We start from the raw sequence: 18,455 nt of genomic DNA on the forward strand, positions 1-18,455 counted from the left end.
CAGACAGGTGAAGGGCACGTGGCCGCCTCCGGGAGCGAGGCCCAGCGCTGCGGCCCGGTGAGCAGTGCCCAGCCCCCGAGGGCCCTGGCCTGGGTCCCACAGGCCGACCGGCCGGCAGAGGCGCCCAGGGAGCACTGGGCCCTGGTTGCCCGGCTCACGCCCTCTTCTTCTCTCTTCTCTCCCGGCTGCAGTTTGCTTCCTCAGGGCTTTTTACTATCTGGCTCCTTTGGTTTCTGATCTAGTGGCCTTTCTCAGTACCCGTACCAACAGCTGTAGTTGTACACCCCTCCTGCCTTTGAGGTGAGACTGTGCTCCGCTTTCCACCCGCCACCCTCCGCTGCCACTGCCATCCTGCCCCCACACCTCCCCTCATGGCCGCCGTGTCTGTGCCAAGCATCATCTGTGCAGTGACGTGCCATCCAACTCCAGCCTCCCTCCTCCCATCATCGTCATGTCCAGGGGACGCCTCGTCAGCATCTGGCTGCTGACCTGACCCCTTCCCAGAAGTGCAGTGTTTTGTCCACAGAAGTAGTGGCAGATGTGGAATTACAACAGCACACGCGTGTGTATGTGTGCGAGACAGAGGGAGAGAGCTTGATAGTTACGCATTTTATGGGACTGCCTTGATGCATTTGATTGCTTGAAGTGGCCATAGGCAGTCTGCAAGAGGCCAGGGAAAACATTGGCAACTTTGAGAGGGTTTCTTCTCTGGAGCCCTTCAGTTTCCTGTGCTGTGCTTGACAACACTGACCGTACCAAGCCCGGCCTGGGTTCAGGCGCCAAGCCGTGGACGGCCCCCGGGGTTCCTGGGCGCCAGGCCTCTGTCTCCCAGTTCTATGGATCGGCCAAGCCCCCAGGTCCCAGATCTCGGGGGGATGGGCGGGAAGGAAGCAAGAGGAAGGGGACAAGAGGGAAGTTCAGTGTGAAGAGGAAGGAGACAGAAGACAGGGAGGCAGAGAACAAGACATAAGGGAGGAAGGGCAGGCAAAAGAGGAGGAAATGAGGAGACGAGCGAAGGGCCCAGGGTCGCTGCTACCCGGTGACATGCTCACGAAAGGCTGTTTCCTGCTGAAATGGGCGGAGGCCTTTGATTGACCCAGTGGTAGGGCTCTGGGTGAGACTGTGGAGGGGACAGACACAGGTGCCCAGCTTCCTGGCCTCGAGTGAGGGGCTCCGCAGAGGCACCGAGTCCTCTGCCAGAACTCGGGAAGCCCCCAGCAGCACTGCTGGCCTCACCTGTGTGTGAGTGGAACAGCTGGCAGGACAGCTGTTTTTCTAAGACTTGGTGCCTATTCACCAGGAGACCCCAGGAGCCCATCTAGCACAAGACTGAAGGAGTCGGGCAGATGCTTGCTGTGTTTGCTGATACTGACCAGACAGGGCCGCTTGAGTCTCTACAGCAGGGATTCTGTTCGTGGCAGAACCTGTCGAGGGGGATCAGAGCTGAGCACCAGGAACACGGAGGATGGAGTTGTTCAGTGCAGAGGCTCTGCCGTGGAGCAGACGGCAGTTCCCTGAGACGGGTCCGCTTTCTAGGAGGGGATGAAGCCGAAGGAAATAGCCCGAGTTGAGCAGGACAAGCCTCTGAAGATGGTGGGCCCGCGGCCTCTGCCACAGAGGAGCGTGCTGGGGGAGGCGGAAGGAACGCAGCGAGGGCCGGGTGGGCCCAGGACCCAGGGAGCCTCTTGCTCCCTGCCATGCAGGGCTAGAGGATGGTGGGTGGCAGTAGCTCAGGCCAGAAGTAACTCAAAGGAAAGGGTACAAGCCCCCCCTCAGGCCATTCCGTTGGGCAAAAGAGCTGGCTGTCACCCTAGAGCCGCCCAGAGGGCAAACGGGGTGAGGGGTGGGGGTGGCAAATGGAGTGACAGGCACCCAGCCAGCCCCAAGGGCCACAGGAGGCGAGACACAGGGAGAGACAGGGACAGAGTCCGAGTGTCCGCTGAGGGGGGGCCGAGGGGAGGATGCCAACAGCAAAGCAGAACCAGCCCCGCCTGAGGCGGCTCTGGGGCCGGTGGTCTGTCCTGTCCCTCCCCCCCCCACTGTTTTCCTTCCTGGTGAGCAGTCCCGGCTGGGACCCTCACTCATCTCATCTCATCTCGTCTCACGGCCTCCCAGCAGCCCTCACCTCCCTGCCCCCGAGCCCCAGGCCCGAGTCCCTGCTGAGCCCGCCCTTCTCCCTGCAGGACGACATGCACAGGGTGATAGACCGGCAGCTGATGGACAAGCACTTGAAGGAGCGGAGTCTGCCGGCATCTTCCTTCTCCAGGGGCCACGGCGCAGGGCGGGCGGATGAGCCTGGCGCCACGGAAGGCAAACGGCTCTTCTCGTTCTTCAGGAAAACTTAAGTGTGAGGAGCAGGCTATTGAGTGGGGGTGACCGGAGGCGCTGCCCGGGGTGCAAAGGGGGCAGCGCACTGTCCCCCAGCAGGGCCTCGGGAGGCCTGGCTCCGTGGCTCACTGCCCCCAGCACCCCGGGCACAGAAGACCCAGGTGGGAGTGGTGGCCTGACCGGCCCTCTGAAGGGTGCCCTCCCCAGTGGGACAGGCAGAAACCCTGTCCCCAGCGCAGGGCCCAGCTCACGCCTGGCTGCCCCCACGGGCTGTTACTGAGCAGAGCCCCGGCTGCCTGGAGCTGTCCCGCCAGGCTCGGCCACTCTGACCCCACCTCACCACCAGGGCTCCAGTGCCCAGCCCCCAAGCACTGCTGCCCTACTCTTTCTGAATAAGGTGGAGCAAGAAATGAGGCCCTTCTCTGCATGCCCCAGGAGGCTGCCTGCCCCCCGCTGGCTGAGCCTCCCTGCCTTGGCAGAGGGGTGAGGAAGGGGCCCCTCACCCACGTGCATGCAGCTCTGCCGGGCACACGTCTGGGCCCAGCACCTCCGAGCAGGTGCACATCTGCCAGGCCACTCACCACGAGAGATGGCGCCTAAGGCAGTGGGGCCAAGGGCTTTCTCCCGAGAAGGCCCTCCGAGCCCTAGGGAGGAAGCAGGGCCCTGGTCCCAGCCAGCACCGCTCTCCCTTCCTCCCTCCTGACCTGCCTCCGGTGGTACTTGGCCCCTAGCAGGGGAGCCAGCGGGCAGTGGTCTTTCCCCGGCCCTCTGCAGGCTTCAGCCACCCAGCCCTTCCCCTCCCTGGGGCTGGGAGAGGGCCCTTCTCTCCTCCCACAAGCCCCCGGCTCCCTCACATATACTTCTTAGCCCGGCCAAGCGAGCCCAGGCCACAGATGAGCTGCAGAGGGGTCTGTGGTCAGCCACCCCAGCCCCAAGGGCAGTGCTGGCACCACTGGGTGGACAGAAGCACTGCGTCAGCTCGGGCTGCCCGGAGGTCCAGGGCTGCAGAAGGAATGACCTTGCACCTGCTGCTTCCGCTCCTTCCTCAGCAGCTACCATCCACCGTCTCTGCCGAGAGGCCGAGGGCTGGGCGCCTGCCTGCAGCTGCTTCGCGGTGGAGCCAGTCTCCCGCCCTCGGGCAAGCACAGCAGGGGCGAGTGGCAAGAATGTACCTATAGATATGTACATACCACAGTGCTGTAACTTTTGTATGTAGCAATCGTGTAAATACATGTATGGATTTTATAATATACATATTATATATAAATCTATAAAGGCATATTTTTAGAAAAACAGCACACCACTGCTTCTTTTGAAAATAGTCTGAATAAGAATAAAATGAATTTCTACAGAGCTTCTGCCTCGGTCACTGGGTACCTGGAGACACTGGTTGGTCAGGACGCAGCTTGAGTTTCAGAACGGCTGCTGGCAGGTGGCAGCAGCGGCCCCACCGGGAGGGGCCTCACACCATGTGACTCGCCCCTCCTGAAGTGGCAGCGCTCTGCCCCCGGCCTCCTGTTGGTGGCAGCTGCTTTGGGAGCAGGGGTCGCAAGCACTGGGCTCACAGCCAGTGGCTACAGCAGGCAGGCCCAGAGCGCAGCAGAAACTCGGAGCCCAAAAGAAACTGCTCAGGGCAAAGCCCTCCACTGCGCCCCACTGGCACATGGAGGGACGCAGCGCTTACCCTGGCATCATAACCACAAGGGCCCCAGCCACCGTGTCAGGGGGAAAGCTCCCACTCTGGACCAGCCTTTGGAGGACTTGGCATCGGAGAGTGGCCAGGGGCCTCGCAGGCACCCGTGCAGGACTTCCACATGAACAGTCAAGCTGGCCCCACCCACAGCACAGCTGGAGAAGAGGAAACAGACCCTGGAAGAGAATGTGGCAGCTTGAACCTTTATTTTTAGTATTTTTTTAAAAAGCATAATTAGAAATTTTCAATACAGAAATAATCCTAGCAAACCATTTAAAAGTTTATTGACAGGAAATTTCACATCAGGTCCACTAGGGCATCAGCCCAGCCCCGTGAGCCCCCCCCCCCCCCTCCCTTTGTGACACTCAGGGGACAGGCTCACTGTCGTCCCCAAATCATGCCATGTCCCGGGGCTCAACGTCCAGTGACCAGAAGCCCTGGGGGCTCCTCGCCTGGGCTGGAGGGTCCCAGGCCACTCCCTACGCGGACGTACGAGCACTCCCACGCTGGCTTCACCTGATGCTATGTTAGGCGTCAAGTATGTCCCCCTCCCCACAGAGCTCCCAGCTCGGCATGTCCCCAACAGCACCCATGTTCTGCCAGGACCCTCCTGGGGATGGAGGCCAGGCTTCTGCTCTCGGCTCCCCCAGACCAGATGCAGCTACCAGCTGGCCATGGCCATGCAGCCACCCTCCCTAGCCCCCAAGCTCCCCACTCCATCCTCGACTCACTGGGGGGGCCTGTCACACAGAGTCACGGCCTAGGGAAGTAGAGAGGTGGTGGGAAGAAACCCCCAGTTTTTATTGATTAAAAACCCATCCCAGTGTTTACATGGAGAATCTGCAGTGAGTCGTGATTGTCCAATCAGGACTTTGCCTGGAATCACCTAGGAAAGGAAATGGCATCACTCAAACCCCGTGCTATAATCCCAGGTTCCATGATCCTCTTGAGCAAAGGTGAAGGGAGGGTCCTGAGGGGAAGGGAGTGGTCCTCAAGTGCAGATAACCCTGGCAGCCCCAGCTGCCATCCCTCCCCACCCACAAAGAAATCCTCATGCCACCTTTCCACTAAAAGCCTGTCAGTGTCCACAGCTGCCTGTCACCACTCAGCGGTGTCATCCCCAGAGTCCGGCAGCCGCCACCCATGACCCACATTCGGAGGTGCCTGGTGCTACACCACAGCTCCAGGAACTCCAGTGGGGTCTCTGGACCCACCACAGAAGGGCGGAGACCCCACCTCCTTCCACCAAGAAACAGCCCGAAGGCAGGGCTACTGTGCCAGGAGCCCAGCCCCATAGTAACAAGAAGCCACTCACTTTTTCTAAAAACAATGACAGCGAAGCGGGGACGCTACAACCTGTGCCACTGTGCCAGCCACACTCCAGGGAGAGCAGCAGCACGAGGAACTTCATTCATTCGATCTGGCTTCATTTTTTTATGTTAACACCCCTCCAGCCCTCCTGCAGGCCACATCCCTGCACAAACATGCCTCTGCCTTTCTGCTGATATTGAAACATTTTGGTATAAATTAGAAGCCTATGCTCCCCTGGGCTTGTGGCTCTGAGGACTCGAAGGCAAGACAAGAAACCTGCTGGTTACAGGGAAGGACTGCTGTCCGCTGAGGACGAAGGGCAGGGGCCAGCTGGGGGAGGGCCTCTGACAGGACCCCCGGCCTCACTCAAGGCCTGGCTTTCCCAGCTGCCAGATGGTCATCGGTCAGAGAAGTGGGCAGGAACAGAGACAGCCCAGGCCCTGGAGAAGGGGCAAGCCAATGCCCCGGGCAGCTGCTGACAGCCTACAGGGGAGAAGTGGTGACGGCACCCACGCCCCCAGCCCGGGCTCCAGAAGACGTGGGCAGACACGGCCTATCTCCTCCGGAAGCTGCTGGCAGGGAGTGGGGTGGGAGGAGGCTCTGTTGCAGCAGGTTGGCAGTAAGGAGGCAAAGCCAGAGCGGGGCGAGGGGATGCAGCTGGTTAACGCAATGTACACTATGTACAGACCCTGGTGACTCGTCCACTTGCTGGCAGCGTCCGAGCCAGGTCGAGGCGCCTGGGCTGGGGCGGGGGGCACCAGCAGGGAAGGGCAAGTTTGTCCAACACCTTCTTGGCACTCGAGCGGGGGAAGAAGGGAGGAAGTGCCGACGGCGCCTCCAGATACAAAAACGTGGAGAATTCTTTAAATAACGGCACGAAACTGAGACTGTCCCCCGAGGAGCCCCCCGCGGGCCTCGGGCCGGGAAGTGAGCACAGTGCAGTCACTGCAGCGGCCTGGCGGGGCCGTTAACAGCAGCGTTTCTTCCGTTTACTGTTCTTGGTGAGCTTTACCACGTCGTTCTGCTGCTGCTGCTGCTGTTTGGCTAGGTTGTCTTTCTTTGCTCGGAGGACTAGCTCTGTGATGCAGTTGAACATCTGTAGAAAGGAAAGGAGGCAGGTGGCCTCAGACCAGCAAGGGGGCCATCGCGGCCAGCACCACCCACTCATCAGCATGTCAGCATGCCGCGTGTCTGGTCCCAGCTTCCTACTCCCTACTTGTTAGCTCTGTAGACCCATGTCCTTGACTGTAAGCATCTACAAACCCCTTAAAAAAAAAAAAAAAAAAACTCACTGCCATTGAGTCAGATCTGACTCATAGCGACCCCTCCTTTGGTTTCTGAGGCTTTATCTCTACAGAAGTAGAATGCCCAACCTTCTGTCCGAGGAGTGGCTGGTAGGTTTGAACCGCTAGCCTTCTGGTTAGCAGTCAGATGCCTTAGGCACTGTGCCACCAGGGCTCCTGAGCTCTTACTAAAGGGTCAAAAATCATCTGAAGATCAAAAGGCCCAACATCAAAGACCCACAAGCTATGTGGGTTTGAGGAAGTCACTTAATCTCTCGGGGATTTTCCAGTCTAATTTTTTGTGAGAAATTAAGAACCCCTTTCCTTTAGCTGGACTCTTACGACAAGACAAAGGTGCAACTTGCTCTGCAGGTGGGACGGAGGGACCCGCCGCCTGCCTGATCTGCAGATGGGACACACAGACTCGCTGCCTGCCAGCTCACATCAGCTGCACATGCGGCCTGAGGTCCAGCCGAGAGCTTGCCCAGGTCACCAGGGTCCCTCTGATCTCAGGACCCAGGGAACTCGATGTTCCAGTCCACAGTCCTCTCCTTCATACCTCCATCAAAGACAACAGCACTAATGGCAGTGGTAGTGGCAGGAGGCATAGAAAAGCTGGGCTGAGACCTAGAAAGCACTCAGCTGCCATAATTTAGGATGAGTGCAAACGGTTCACGGGGTCGGCTGCTAACAGAAAGGCTGGAGGTCTGAGTCCACCCAGAGGTACTGCAGAAGAAAGGCCTGGTGATCTGCTTCCAAAAACCACCCAGCAACAACCCTGTGGGCCCAGCTCTACGCTGACACACACAGGGCCATCTGAATCAGAATTCGACTCCACAGCAACTGGCTTTACTGGTGACATAATTTCTTCATTTAATCCTCACGACTTGGAAGGCAGGGACTCCCATTCTCCCCAGTTTATAGGGAGAACAGACGGGAGTGATAAGTCAGTCACCCCAACACTCAGAGTGGCTCCAACAACTGGGCCCCACATGGCAAGGCCAGTACTCTCAGAAGCCTGGGCTCCCGTCACTGCAGGCCACGTCCAGGGATGCAGTGGGAAGCCTGACTTCCCTGGGGCCTCTGTGTCCAGACATCGGGAAGGCAGGACTTCCTTAGGCTGGCAGGTGGGGCTGGGCTGGGCTTGTTTCTCCCACCGAATCACACCTGCTTCCCAGCAGGCCCAGCAGAAGCACAGAGGGAGCTGGCGAGCCAGCGGCCGGGCGACCGGTCTGCAGGGTGCTCCCCTGCCCCCCTCAGGAGTCTCGGTCGGCACCAGGGGCCCGCCCAGGCTCTGGGAGCCACAGGAAGCAGCCTGGTCTCCCAGGGAGACCAAGGAAAGCAGAGAGCAGAAGAGGTGACAGTGGTATGGCCGGGGGAAGGGGCAGCAAGACCGAGGACGGGGTGGGAGTTGTCTGTGGCTTTGGTGTGGGTCACATCTAAGTTCAATCCAGCTACTTTCAGCTGGGTAATGAGAACCTCACTTTCCACATCTGAAATGTGGGTATACCTGTACCTGCCTCAGAAGACTGATGAGAAAGAAGTTATCAAAGGCCAACACCTACTCAAAGCGAAGACAAGAAAAGAAGGGCACAGGGAAACTAGAGAACTAGAAACGGAACAACCAGAACACAATTAAGAAGGTGCTGACACACTGTGAAAAGTGTAACTAACGTCACTAAACAATATGGAAACTGTCAAACGAGAGCCTAATTTGCTGTGTGAACTTTCACCGAAAACACAATAAAATATCATTAAAAAAGAAAAAAGAAATGTGCTCTAGCATTCTCGGCACAAAGCCCGGAGGCCCATAGCAGACGCTCAGCGCCATCGGAGTTACTGTGGCGCTTCCTGTTGCCCCTCAGATGTCCTCACGGGCTCATGTGGAGCGGGAAGCGGAGGGCAGGGTGGGAGGGCAGGGCTGGGCGTCACCACCTCCCCAGGCCCGGCTCCAGCCAGACCTCAGCCCAGCCTCACCTCCTCCACATTGACGTTCTCCTTGGCGCTGGTCTCAAACAGCTGGATCCCCATCTGCCCAGCGAATTTGTAGGCATCTTCTGTCTCCACCACCTTCCGCTCGGGGTCGTCATTCTTGTTCCCCACTTCAAGACAAAGCAGAGTGAGCCCAGCTCAGTAGGACACCCCGCCCCCGCCCTCTCTTCTGTCTCCTCCTGCAGGTGTGGCCTCACCTAATATCCGGCACACATCATCACAGTTCTGGTTGATTTCATGAAGCCACCGCTTGACGTTGACGAAGGACTCGGCACTGGTGACGTCATAAACCACTATGACCCCGTGGGTCCCCCGATAATACCTGGAAGGCCAAGGTCTGTGTTAGAGCTTCAGCCTGAGCAAAGGTTTTCCCACAAGCACCCCAGCTCCAGGCTCTGCCCCCTCCTCACCGGCCTGGCCCAAACCACGCCCTGGGCAACAGGAAAGGCGGCCCAGCCCTGCACCCACGGCCCCAGAGGGAACAGTGCACCCGCAGCCAGAGGGCGACCATAAGCACTAATCCAGGTGGTTCAGAACCTAGCCCTGGCATGAAACTTCGAGGTTCTTGTTTTTTTCTAGAATTCTGGCAATTTCCATATCTGACATCCTATTACCACTGTGCTTGTTCTGATATTCAAAAAAAGTTTTCTCTCTTCTAAATTCTGTTAGTGAAATGCAATTCCATGAAGACACACTGTGTGAACACCCAGAAGAGTCTGCTTTCGCTCCCCTCGGGGATGGGAGGTAGGGACAGGTCGGGAGAGCGGATCACAGATGTGCTCATTATCCCCAGTGGGCAGACCCGTGGCCTCAGAGGTCAGCTACGTCCAGAAGAAGGAGGATGCCAACACCTCCCTGCCAAACCACCAGCATGGTGCCCCCCATTCATGCGGATGATTCAGGGGGACACAAGGACATCAACCCCAAGGAGGAAGGCAGGGGCCTCCCCTCCCCTGAAGTCTTCACAGACCCAAAGGCAGGCAGCAGCCCTGTCTGGCACTATGGAATCCCCGCAAGCTGCCCCTCGGAATCTCTTCCACAGAGACTCACAACACCAGGGCCTCTCGGAGCCCAGAGGGCCAAAACCACGGCGTAAAGGGAGGCGAGCCAGAGGGCAGGGCTGCCTTCTCTCCTCACTCCAGCAGCACCTGCCCCAGCCCTGAGCACCTGCTGGGGCTCACCTGAGCCTAAAAGCTCAACCCCCGAGTTCGCAGGAAGAACTATTTCTCCCTGAACCCAGTCCTCAGGCAACAGAAGACGGTGGCTGCAAGACATCCTCATTGCCCACCCGTCAGCCGCTGGCAAGCCCTTCACCCACTCAGCCCAGTAAGAGAAGAAAACCAGCCCCAGCCCCACCTCCTAAAAGCTGTGGGGCTTTGGGAGAGTGACTTCACCTCTCTGAGCCTCAGTTTCCTCAATGGCGATACTAGTACTTACCTCTCAGAATTAAGGAGAGAGCATCTGTGCCCCCCAGGCAGCATCCCCTGGGCAGACTCCCACGCGGTGGAGCCGGACGGGCCTCCTGCTGCTCTGCTGCTCTGCGTCAAGTCCAGCCTGTCCCCGTGGTCTGCCTCTCCACCCACAGACACACACTTTCCTCCCCAGGCCCTTCCTCCTGTCCATGGCTTTGCCTTTCCAGGGATGGAGACTGTAACCATGACACCACCTGTGGGACAAAGCCCTCTAGGCACCGGGCCCCTGACTCATCACGGGGTTCAGTGTATAGGGCATGCCAGAACCATGCAAACACACAACGGTCCCCGCACCAGCAAAGGAAGCAACAGCATGGAAGGCGGTCCCAAACCGCTCCTCTGCTGAAGACTAACTGAAGATGCCAACGAATGCCCACGACTGGGCACTGGCACAGAGCCCCAGCTGTGACCGAGAGCTCAGAGCTATGGCAGGAAAGGCACTAGTGCTTGTGGGCTCCAAGGCAGAGGCTAGCTCCCTGCTACTGTCACCAGAGGTGTCCTGGGAGAAGGCATGGGTGAGAACATTCCACCTGCTACCATCTACAACCTTAGGATAACCTGGTCCAGCAGGTCTGACAACAACCGTTTACCAGGGAGGATGTGAGGCTCAGGGAGGTGACACTCAGGTCTGACTCCCCAGGTGCCAGGTCTCAAAAGGATCCCTTCCTCGTGACCTCTCACCTCCACCATTGCCTCTCCCTCCCTTTTCCCCTCCCCCAGCCTGTGCTCCCAGCAGCAAGACAAGAATGGTGGGGGGATGACAGGGTGCAGTTTTAGTTTCTCTTTGACTGCCCACCTCCTGAGACCACCTCTTGAAACAGTCCCAGGCCCACCTCCCTGGCTCACCAGCTGCTGCTGCAGCACTGTCTTCAGGCAGCACCAGGCGTGGCAGCTGCAGGAGCCCTCCCACACGGTGGCCCCTCCGCCCCCCCAAAAAGAGACAGGAAGGACGGCCAGCCAAGGCCACTGGGGGGCAGGAATATCCCCCTTCTCAAGCACCCTGGAAAAAGACATGCTGCCCTCACGTGCCTGTGTGACTCCTCCAAATACCCTAAATAGGATGGAGGAGGATTCCCCATCCTCCTAGCCACCAGCCTGCAGGCAGGAAAGTGGCTGGGGCGCTGGTTCCTTCTGCTGAAAGGGTCCCAGGCCCAGCCCCCAGCTCTGGCTCAGCGGTTCTGTGGCCACAGGCCGAATGTGCTCGGTCACCCTGACTTCCCTGGTTGGTGTGCACCAGAGGCTCATGGGGGGCTGGTGAAGAACATGAGCTCTGGCATCAGAAAGACCTAGGTTCAAATCCTGACCCTGCCACTTACCAACCAAAGCTAAGTCATTTCAGCAACTCTGGGCCTCAGCTTCCTTACCCGGAAAATGAATGTAATCACAGGTCACTCTATCAGGATTGAATGAAATAAAGTAGGTGAAAGCCTTAGTGATAGTCCCCGGCCCAGCATAAGGACATCTGCTCAGGGAGCCTCCGACTGCGACTGTTCTTCTTGAGCCCCACTGGCAGCTGCTGAGAGAGCAGACAGAAGAGCCTCGCTTGGGTAGCTCACCAGCCAGCAGTCAGTGAGTGCAGGGAGCCCCAGATGAAGACATGTGCTCACTACAGGGCTGCCCCAGCAACCCACCCTGCTAGAGCTGAACGTGTGAGCCCCTCTCCCACTACCAGCTACATACTGCCGCACCCTCACCCTTGAAGGTCCCAGGACGGGCAGCCAGCCAGGGGTCTGCCATGTTTCCATGCTAAAGGGAGGAACAGGGTCTCTAGCTGGGGGACTTCCTCACACACCTTCCCAAGAGCCTCCACGGCTGGCAGCCACACTGCTGGGGGGAGAAAGGTGGTGATTTCCAGAGAAGCAGTAAACACAGGTACCAGACACAGTGGGTATCCCACTACCGTGTGGAGCATGGCTCGCCACTTAGTAGGAGCAGGGCCACTTCTCAGCTCACTCATCTGTGAAATGGCACTGTCACAGTTGTCAGGGAGTTCAAGGAAAGAACCCATGTTGAACCCAAAGCCCCCAGAACCTGCACACAGGACTCAACAGTACAGCAGACCCTGAACACAGAAAGGTCACACAGCACAATGGAGATTTAAATCACAAACTGTCTGCCTTCAAAACCCTGCTCATTCCTGGAACCCCTTTCATTAGTAACCCAAGACCCAAGAGCCCCTCCAGAGGGCTCCTGATTGGACCTGGACCTGGATTTTACCTCCTGTTGCACCAACAAACCACAAAGGAGCCGCCCGGCGGCCAAGGTGGGTGACTGTTGAGGGAGCCGGGCTTCCCAGGCCCTGGCAGTAGGAGCTTCTGATGGCCTCATGCACACCAATGCTCCTCTAAGATCTGCCAGTAGAGAGCCACCTCCAAGACCCTACTGTCACAACTGACACCTAGTCGCAATAAGTGTCACTAAGGGTTCACTCGTGCAGGGCACTTCACAACCCCTTGGTGAAGCAAATCTCACTGTTACGCCCCTTTTAAAGGAACTGGCAGCCAGAGGGGAAGCTGCCTGGCCACGGTTACTGTCCTACCAGACTCCAGAGATGGGTGTTTGGTCACTGTCAACCTACGGGCAGGGCATTCCTCTCGTATCTTCAGGATGAGGAATAGTGCTGCCAAACATGACCCTACTATGCCAGCAACAAGCTCCCTTCCCAACAGCCCCAGGGACCCACTCAGTGACATTTCTACCATGTCAGGGCACCACCCTTCCACAGTGTCCAGACGTCAGTGGGCAGAGTCAGGACTGGGACAGCCAGTGGACTCACGTGGAAGTGATGGTGCGGAAGCGCTCCTGCCCGGCCGTGTCCCAGATCTGCAGTTTCACCTTCTCCCCATTGATCTCCACGGTGCGGATCTTGAAATCCACTCCAATCGTGGTGATGTAGCTGCCTGTACACATAAGGCATGTTGTCAAAGCCCAACAGGGTGGTACCAAGTCCTCAACAGCAGCAGGGCCCCACCGAGTGTCCCACCCAGTTCTAGGTTGCAGGGAGACAACCCTGAAGAAGGAAGACAAGGTCCCTGCCCCATGGGGCCTATAGGCGGGTGAGGGCAACAGACAATCCACAATAAAGTAATAAAGTGCAATAAAGTGCATCACTTCCTACAGTGACAAAATGTTACAAAGGAAATGACACAAGGTGAAGTGACAGAGACGGCACCTGTAATCAGAGTGGTCGGGGTGGGGACTCTGCTGGGGTCTGAGAAGGAGGAAGACCTATGATGTTCTCAGGTCTTTTCTTTTAGTGACTCACTAAATCAACTTCCTAACGCGTAGGACATGAATGCAGTATGAAAACTTGTTTCAGACAGAGGCAAGAGCAACAAAAATAGCAATGGGGTGTGTCTGTCTGTCTGTCTCTCTGTGTGCGTCTACGGCGGGGTTAGGGATCAAGCACAAAGTGTCAGCGGCCCAGGCAAGATCGCAGGCCTGTGTTCGTTTAGAGCCGGGACTTCACCTAGCATGTGCTGGGCATTGTTAGCATTTTCAACAGCTGCCTTGGGGCCTCTTGGAGAAGACGGATGTGAGGAGAATTTCCAGCTGGTACAATGTTCCAGTCCAGGCTCACAAAGTAGGTCTCCACACTAAGAACACATATTCTCACTCCTTTTGGCCCTTCCACTGTAGCAGACACTGTGACTGCTTCCACCCCAGCAGATACCTCTGCAGTCCAGAAGCAGACTCCTTTGGAACGCAGGACGCAGGAGACGAGACACCCAAAATAAGTGTAAAATAAAGTGCGGTGAGTGCACAGGGAATGCCCAAGGTCACAGTATGGTAGAGGTCAAGGAAGCATCGAAGAAGACATCACATTTGGGCCACACTCGGAAGAACAGCCAAGATGTCACAGGCTGAGACTGGTGGAAAAGACATCTACACAGAGGAGAAGAACTCACACAGAAGCACAAACAGAATTCACTGAGAGAGCAAGCCGGCACGTCTGAGACTTGAAGTCCAGGATGGTATCAGGGGGTGCGGCCCAGCACCTAGCACCAACACTCAGTAAACATGCATTCACTTGAATGAATGAGTGAGTGAAAGAGTAAGAGAATGAACAAATTGTATGAGGAAGTTGGAAAGGTAACCTGAACTAGTTACGAAGGCTCTGAATGGCAAGCTGACAATATAAACCAATGGTTCTCAACTGAGGATGGTACTGCCCCCCAGGGGACCTTAGTGACATATGGAAGCACTTTGTTTGCTACCACTAATGGGGTAGTACTGGTATCTGGTGACCAGAAGCCAGGGATGCCACTAAACATCCTATAATGTGTAGGAGAGCCCCACTGCCGAGAATCACCTGGCCCAAAATGCCAGTAGTACCAAGGTGAAGAGAAGAAACCAGCCACTCCTCAGAAGGAAAACTGGGCAATCTACCACCATAGAGATACCACCTCAGAAACCCAAGGAGGGGTTGCTATGAGTAGGGACCAACTCAATGGCAATGAATGAGGACCAAGAAAACAACCAAACTCATTGTCATCAAATCAGTTCTGACTCACAGCAACCCTCACTGAGTTTCTGAGGCTGTAAATCTTTACGGAAGTAGGTCGCCCCATCTTCCTTCTGTGGAGTGGCTGGTGGGTTTGAACTACTGACCTTCTGGTTAGCAGCCAGATGCCTTATTCACTACGCCACCAGAACTCCAAATTTTGGAAGCTGGCTAAGGGCTCCTTCTACAGGAGCTTAAGTTAAATTAGTACAGCTTTTGGGGAAGACAATTTAGCAATATTTAAAAAAAAAATTAAGGGAGTCCCCGTGGCACACTGGTTAAGCACTCAACTTCTAACCAAAAGGTCAATAGTTAGAACCCATCAGCTGCTCCACAGAAGATGTGGCAGTCTGCTTCTATAAAGATTATAGCGTAGGCAACCCTATAGGGCAGTTCTACACTGTCGTATATGGTCACTATGAATTAGAATCGCCTCAAAGGAACAGGTTTTTGGAGGGTTTTTTGGGGAGGTTAAGAAAATTTTAAAGGCATATAACCTCTGACCCAGTATCTCCACTTCTATAGAAACAGCTGAAGAAGTATAACAGTATACTGGCAGTGTATCATGACAACAAGACTATATATACAACGTATCCCAAGTAATGCAGCATCACTTAAAACAGACTGGCCACAAAGGTATGAGTGAAGAGCTCTGTTAGTGAATTATGGTTTAATCCATCCACACTACAGGAAAACCTCACAGCCATTCAAAAGAATCACAGATCCGTATGTAACAAAGGGGAAGGGTGTTCCTTGAATCCTGAAGGGAAGACAAGTTGCTGAACAGTATGCAGAGTTCAGAAAAAAAGTTGGAAAGAAACATATCACACTGAACAGAGGCTATTAGGGCAGCAGAGGGAAACAGGGGGCCAGGCAAGTTTCTCTTTTTTACCTAGACAACTTACTGTTCAAACTGTCTTGTGGTATTTCTTTCTTTTTTTTTTTAAATGTTGGGGAACAAAATGACCCTGGGTGAGGAAACAGTGGGCCTGCGTCAGGCTTCTCAGGACCGTTTCAGCGTGGTTTTCTCACTTATACCTCCTCCTCCTCTCACCTCTGGCCTCTGAATGAGAACACATTCATGTGAGGAAGAGCCAGGGAAAGGGATTAAAAAACTCAAGTCTCAGAAAATGAAGAAAACCAAAGGTGCATGGAAACAATTAGTCCAAGGGGCTAGTAGACCACGCGATTCTCAGCCCATATGACCATAAGACCAGAAGAACTAGATAGTGCCCGGCTACCACTGTCAACCACTCAGAAAGGGATCAATGCAGGAGATCCTGGGTACAGTGGGAGAATAAAACTCAAAATCATTAAAAATAAACCACCAGGTTTACTGGTCTGCTAGAGCCTGGTGAAAGCCCTGTGACTATGGCCCCTAGTTACCCTTCAGGCCTGGAATTGAACTCACTCCCATGGCTTCCAGCCAAACAAAAGACATGCATATAGAATATTTATACCAGGTAGATACACACCTTAGAGCGATCAATCATGTGAGAAAAGAAGGGCAATGTTTGCACAGAGAGATAGCTGTGGGTGGGGGGTGAGTGGTCAGGAATGCACAGAAAAGAAGGACACAGGAAAGAAGTGACTACAGGGAGGAAGCAGGAAGAGAGCTGCTACATTGCAGGGAATTGCAGTCAATATCATGGAACAAAATGTGTACGAACTGCTGTATGGAAAATGAATTTGCTCTTCAAACTTTCACCCAAATCACAGTAAAAATTAAAAACCAAAGTCCCCCCAGCAGCATCCCAGGGGAACACTCACCTGAGAAAGTGTTGTCTGCAAAACGTAACAGTAAACTGCTCTTGCCCACACCTGTGAGAGAGAAACCACCACGATGAGAAGAGACAGTGGGCTTCCTCCCTCCGTCCAACCAAACCCTTCTCCAGAGAGATGATGGGAAACAGTTCTGACTCTTACAAAGCTCTGTGGGACCCACCTCTCCTCAATGCCTATTTTTATCTCCTCCAAAAGCCACACACCAAGAACATCTCTTCCACTTGCTCCCTGGCCTTTTCCTTCGTCCTAGTGTAAGACAAGCTGCTCCCATGTCCCCTGGAGAGAGATGAGAAGGGACTCGTGCCAGGCCCCGTTTTGAAGACTAGCCCCAAAACTCAAAGAAAAATGCCAGATGACAAAAATAAAGCAGGAGGAAGGTCAACCAAATGATGCTGGGTCCCCAAAGTGAGTCTAAACATGGTCCCTAGAAAAATAAACATCACGCACACAGCTCCACCTGCATACCACTTGAACAGAGCACGTGTAGAGCTGGAAAGAACCCTGAGACCACCAAGGCTATTGTACAGGTGAGAACACTGACACCCAGACAGCTAGACCTGACTACCAGGCATCTTTCGTCTACAACACACTTCCTCTCTGCTGACATCACTAATGGCAGGATTCACGGAGTGGCAGTCAGAAGGTCAGCCTTACTCCACCTATCAGGCCAACAACTCACTTAGACTCAGACCATATCACTTAGCACAGCACCTCCCACCCAGCATACTTATTCCAAGGACAGGTGGAACTCAGACACTTGGCTCCCCCTTTACTTCCATACAGCAGCTTCAGCAGGTCAACCAGGTAGCCTGTCCTGTGTCCTCCTGCCTTATCTCCCTACCCTAGCACTCCAAAACCCAATCACCCACAGAAGGAAGTAACTAATATGCAGAGAACACCTTCTATGTGGTGGGCACCTTGACTCTCTCCTACGATTCCAAGTATGTCTCTAAGATGAGGAAACAGAGGCTTCAGGAAGCTAAGCAGGCAGCCTGAAGTGTTCCAGCAGGACATGGCAGACGTGAACCCAGGTATGCTGGACTCCAGAGTTGAAAGCTCTTCCCAATACAAACTGCTTGGGTTTTCCTGAGTCTACTTCCAGGAGCAGAAAAAAAGACCCATAAAGGCTCCTACATCTCATACCTATTACATTTTTAACATGAGAGCTTAACCTAGGACTTCATTAACCCCTACAACTAAATGAAAATGTTGAGGATATGCAGGTATTTGTTGGGAAAAGCCCACAGCTTTTATCAGTCTCAAAGAAGGCAATGATCCCACCCCTCTACTGCTACCCAATAACCAAGCCAAAACCCACTGTTAAGGACTAAGTAACACCTGTGTTTCTCACCACCTAACCCCAGACATCCTCTCTAAGCAATCCTCTTGAAAGAGCTTTTCTGGGTCCTTCTCCAGGTGAGTAAACTGTCTGGAGATGCCCAGAACTTGTTTCACTGAGTAAACCTGGGTCTTACCTTCCGAAGACAGAGTCGGGGTGAGGCTCTCCTCAGCAGGCAGGTGCTGCACCCACGTACCTGTTGCTCAGCCCCTGGGACTGCAAGGCTCTTGCTCAGAGCCACTTCCTCATTGCTGCCTCTGTGAGGCTTCCCGCTGAGTACAAGGAGAGCCTGAGTCCTAGGCTGGGTCCTTCATGGGCTCTGCCCAAGGCCAACACCCCATTGGCCCTGCCAGCTCCTCTGCCTCCTCCCAGAGCCTCCCGAAGCCTTCTGAGTAAGTTGAGCTTACTCAGCTAAAAGCTGGTGTCGGGGCCACTAGGCAGTGGGTTCCTCTAGATGCTGAACTCGTCTCTCTCACGCTGTGAATTCAGGGTACTGTGGCTGACTCAGTCCCTAGGCCTGTACATTGGGTCCAGCACTTACTAGGTGCCAGCAAAACACTGCCTAATGAATTTATGACTAAACAAACAGCAATCTCCTGACAGCCATGTCAATGGTAGTACTGTAGCACTATACTGCAGCATTTACAGGAGCCAAGCAGGGGTTTTCAACCTTATGAGGATGGTGGGATCCTTTTTTAAAATTAAGTTTTATTTAAATCCCATCTATCTAAATCAGATCAGAGGAAGC

The 18,455-nt window shown here is 55.0% G+C and overlaps 2 protein-coding genes across 2 annotated transcripts in view; one reads left to right on the forward strand and one right to left on the reverse strand.

The window, feature by feature from the left end:
- Positions 1–2,345, forward strand: part of BICDL1 (BICD family like cargo adaptor 1) — a gene marked incomplete at its 5' end in the record, with an annotated part of 93,421 nt that extends 91,076 nt beyond the window's left edge. The window contains one exon of the mRNA XM_007938289.1: positions 2,184–2,345. Coding sequence (XP_007936480.1) covers positions 2,184–2,345 — 162 coding nt within the window. The remainder of the gene's footprint in view (positions 1–2,183) is intronic.
- Positions 2,346–6,299: 3,954 nt separating this feature from the next.
- Positions 6,300–17,382, reverse strand: RAB35 (RAB35, member RAS oncogene family). Its single transcript, XM_007938290.1, has 6 exons — positions 17,286–17,382; positions 16,354–16,404; positions 12,856–12,979; positions 8,805–8,929; positions 8,593–8,717; positions 6,300–6,428 (listed from the first exon to the last, which is right to left on the reverse strand). The coding sequence occupies exons 1-6, from the start codon at positions 17,380–17,382 to the stop codon at positions 6,300–6,302; spliced, it is 651 nt and encodes a 216-aa protein (XP_007936481.1).
- Positions 17,383–18,455: the final 1,073 nt, after the last annotated feature.

Source organism: Orycteropus afer, unplaced genomic scaffold (assembly GCF_000298275.1).
Source record: "Orycteropus afer afer isolate SDZICR_OR568_19922 unplaced genomic scaffold, OryAfe1.0 scaffold00048, whole genome shotgun sequence".
Taxonomy (NCBI): Eukaryota; Metazoa; Chordata; class Mammalia; order Tubulidentata; family Orycteropodidae; genus Orycteropus; species Orycteropus afer.